Source organism: Phanerochaete carnosa, assembly GCF_000300595.1.
Source record: "Phanerochaete carnosa HHB-10118-sp unplaced genomic scaffold PHACAscaffold_398, whole genome shotgun sequence".
NCBI classification, from domain to species: Eukaryota; Fungi; Basidiomycota; class Agaricomycetes; order Polyporales; family Phanerochaetaceae; genus Phanerochaete; species Phanerochaete carnosa.
Window position 1 is genome coordinate 1 of NW_006768025.1, and position 3,802 is coordinate 3,802.

Sequence of the window (3,802 nt, forward strand, 5' to 3'; positions counted from 1 at the left end):
CTGAACTTACGTTGGCCTTGATTTCCGGGTCGACTTTGAACGAGGCGAAGCAAGTCCTGACATCCTGGGGAGATGTCCATTTTTGGCCGGCTATGGTGGCGCAAGGGTCGACAGCCCTCGCGACTGTGGCCAACAGGGTCAAGATCGTGACCACGCGCGGCAACATGTCCGGGCTCAGATGTGGCGGTTCTATGGAGAGGCGAGAGTGCATTCAGGACCGCTCTATATACCTCACCTTTCGACTACGTTTATCAAACGAAGTTGGTAGTATCCGTCTTGTCGGCCAGGGCCATCATCGCGCGCGAAGGATGTGCACGCGTGCACATGGGAGAAAATCCTTGACTTCGTGTTCTCCCTCGCGCTAATCTCGTATACACCAAGCGATAGTGACACGCGACGCGTCAAGGCAATGTGCGTAGCAGCCTCCGTCGGTCTCCTCTCGGATCTGACGTCCTTGATTTGGGCGCGGATTCCCTGGGGGGACGGCGTTGGGTTGCGGTTGTGGGAGGCAGGATGCTTTTCAGCCTGGACGCGACCTGGGTCATCTGTTATCCTATCGGTAGTTCTCTATAGGACGGGTACGGACTGGTAATGCCGGCAGGTCCGCGGTCACCACCCAAATGCCCTAGGCCGTGCAGCTGCACCAGCGCGTCGTCTGAGTCAAGCTCCTGCCGCGTTAGGACACGGACACAATCGTCGGCCATAGTGGAAACACATGGACAGAGGCAAATTTTGTGAAATAGGGCTAGGCCTCAGATGCTAGGATCTGGTTATTATGTTCTGTTATATCCTGCAATTCATGGATAGAGCCACGTTCGAGCCCCACCTTGCATAGCTCATTCTCGAGTATAATATAAACATTCTTAGTTACTAACACATGGTTTACCCCTCGGAGTTCCTAACCTGCGAGGGTGAGGAGAACCGATAGAGGTAGGTCTACGGTTCGGTGTGGTAGAGTCCATCGACTGGCTCGGTGCTCGTGCGGAGCCAGGGCCGTCTGGCGCGGTCCTGCGAATCTCTTGCGCCCCCGGATTGAAGATCGTACCAGGCGAACCGGCACAGACCCTGTTTCGGCTGTAGCACAGGCCCCCATGTAGCAGTAGTCCTGCGGGCCTTTATAAACAAGCGGGAAAAAAACAGAGTTCCTAGCCTAGTTATTAACCAGTTATTAACCAGGTTAGTAACTCTCAGTTAGTAATTTCTCCCGGAATAGTAATATAGGCGCCGATCGCGCTATCCCGAACCTCCCACCATCCGGCGGCAAGTCATGCAGTACAGTCCCAATCTATCGCTCTCGACAGAATATTGTACACAGAACCCCAGATGCACAATGATAGGCGGCAGAGGTTTGACATTGTCGGGACTGTGCAGCGCTAATACCTCGGCTGATTGCAGGGCCTGATGGCGACGAAGCTGTTTACCCCGCACGGCGGCCTGCTCGAACGGCGCGCTTGACCTTCGACCTCCGAGTCAACTGGCTTACTGTGCGGGCCCGTCATCGTCTCCGTGCAAGGCGCAACAGTCTTTGTGGCGTGCGACCATCAGAAGGCACAGATAATCAGAAGGATTCGCTGCTCACTGGATCTGATCCAGTCCGCGACTTAGGCTGCTATGGCTGTGTGGTACTAGCCCCGTTTCCTAATTTGCCGAGGTAATACATAGCTGAAAGGCCGGATTTTGATGCAGGTTGACGTGCGCCGACTCGCACCAAGCAGCGGCTTTGTCAGTGCGCCTCGTACGCATTGCTACGATGTTCGGCGTCGTACACCGACAATGAACGCGTTCCCGCCGCTCGACACGCGGGCAGATCACTTGACAAATACTCAGCCTTGACCTGTAGCACTCAGAACAACTTGACTTTCCCAACTCGAGGTTCATTGCTAAGCTTTTGTTAGCTGACGCAGCGCACTCGCAGGGGTGACGGCCCCCGACATCGGTCATCCCTGCTCCAGGATGAGCGCTGCGCGGCCGATGAGTGGTTGCGCTCAACAGCGTTGCAGCTGTATCGTCATCCAGCTGTTCACACACTTGTTTTCATGTCAATCTGCAGTGGTCAGCGCCGCGATGCTTACGTGACTGAGCGGACCAGCAAGTTCTTGATCTCTTCGGGGGCCTTGGCGAGCCACAATGCTGGTGGGTATATCCAGATCTTTGAGATGTATTTAAGGAGACGTCGGCCCCACGTAGAGATTCCAGCAGCTCCCCCGAAGTCTACAGTGCTCTGCTGTCCACGTCTCTCCCGCCTCTTGTGCACCAACTATGTCTCACGGCAAACAGTTCACTCTTTTCTCTCACAAGAGAGGCCCGAACGGATGGTACGCATCCTCGTCTCAAGACTTAAGGTGATATGGCCCCGCTGATCGTGTTTGCATTATTATAGGAAGGTCGCCTTGGTCCTTGAGGAACTTGGCTTGACCTACGAGTCGGTATATCTCGACTTCCAGAAGAGCGAACAGAAGGCTCCCGAGTTCATCAAGTACAACCCGAACGGGCGTATCCCTGCGCTGATTGACCACAGCAACAGTGACTTCATCGTCTGGTGGATCTCCTTAATCCCCTCACGCATGTCGGCTCGCTGATTTGCGCGCCACAGGGAGTCCAATGCTATCATGCAGTACATTGTCGACAAGTACGACAAGGAGCACAAGCTGTCGATCGCGCCTGGCACTGACGAGTACTACACTCAGCTCCAATGGCTCTATTTCCAGGCATCTGGCCAAGGCCCGTACTTTGGCCAGGCCGGCTGGTTCACGTTCTACCACCCGGAGAAGGTCCCGAGCGCGATAGAGCGGTACAAGAACGAGATTAAGCGTGTTTTTGGTGTCCTGGAGAGCGTGCTGTCGACGCGGGAATGGCTCGTCGACGGCAGACTAACCGTCGCGGACCTTTCCCTTGTACCGTAAGTATAATTGATTGAGCTGATGAGACGCTGGTTGCTTATGGGTTATATTCGCAGGTGGAATCACCTTACTACTCCGCATCTCGAGGACGTTGACTTTGAGAAGGAGTTCCCAGCCACCGCCAAATGGCATAACAAGCTCCTCAAGCGCCCAGCCGTCGAGAAGGTCTGGGCGGAGCGCACCAGGCTGCTAGCCCAGCCGTGAACCAGGAGCAGGATCGTGTTTCTCGGGACTGTGGTACACTAATCCGTCCAATGGGATCAATATACGTATGTTTATGCTCATTTCTATGTGATACCAATACAACTAGGTGCCATCAGAGACTGTGCCGTCGATTGTACAGCCGGCCCTGAAGATTATGGAGTTTTTCCGCTCTCTTGTCCGCCCGGCTGCTGCGCGGGACGGAGCAGGGGCTGCTGGCGCTGAGGGGCCTATGGGTCTCGCGTACGAGACTGCAGCGCTCTCGCGCTCGAGCCCTACGATGCGCGAGCTCCAACCTATGTCGGCGGAACATGCGCGCGCGTGGGTACGCTTCTGGAAGGCGAAGGGGTTCATTGCGTAAGTGAGGGGTGAGGCAGGTGCATAGGGATGGCCCCTCAGTACTCAGTAATGATGAGTAATGATGTTGAGACGTTGAGAATCAAGATCAGAGAATATATGGAGACTTGAGAGCACAAAACTTCGAGATCTTATGCTTCACGACGCCCACGAAGAACTCTTTCATGCCTCGGCGCGGTGAAGGAAGTACTGTCCTGATTAGCTGTAGCCATCAAAAAGTGCTATTTCGCCGTCAGACATACAAACTAAATCAATATGGACATCTGTAGCCGAAAACTCACTTTGTAAGTTGCAGCGCAAGATGAGAGGCGCGGGCCACGCCGGCGAGAGTGCTTTCTGCGAAG

At 54.7% G+C, this 3,802-nt stretch overlaps 2 protein-coding genes across 2 annotated transcripts; one reads left to right on the forward strand and one right to left on the reverse strand.

The window, feature by feature from the left end:
- Positions 1 to 7: 7 nt before the first annotated feature.
- Positions 8 to 166, reverse strand: PHACADRAFT_108572 (uncharacterized protein; the record flags this gene model as incomplete). Its single annotated transcript, XM_007402756.1, has 1 exon — positions 8 to 166. A coding segment is annotated over one exon (159 nt), but the record flags the coding sequence as incomplete, so codon positions are not given.
- Positions 167 to 2,259: 2,093 nt separating this feature from the next.
- PHACADRAFT_214722 (uncharacterized protein) lies at positions 2,260 to 3,567 on the forward strand (the record flags this gene model as incomplete). The annotated part of the gene is made up of 5 exons (XM_007402757.1): positions 2,260 to 2,315; positions 2,381 to 2,539; positions 2,594 to 2,899; positions 2,957 to 3,065; positions 3,211 to 3,567. 5 exons carry the CDS (start codon positions 2,260 to 2,262, stop codon positions 3,460 to 3,462), a joined length of 882 nt encoding a protein of 293 aa, XP_007402819.1. The 3' UTR covers positions 3,463 to 3,567.
- Positions 3,568 to 3,802: the final 235 nt, after the last annotated feature.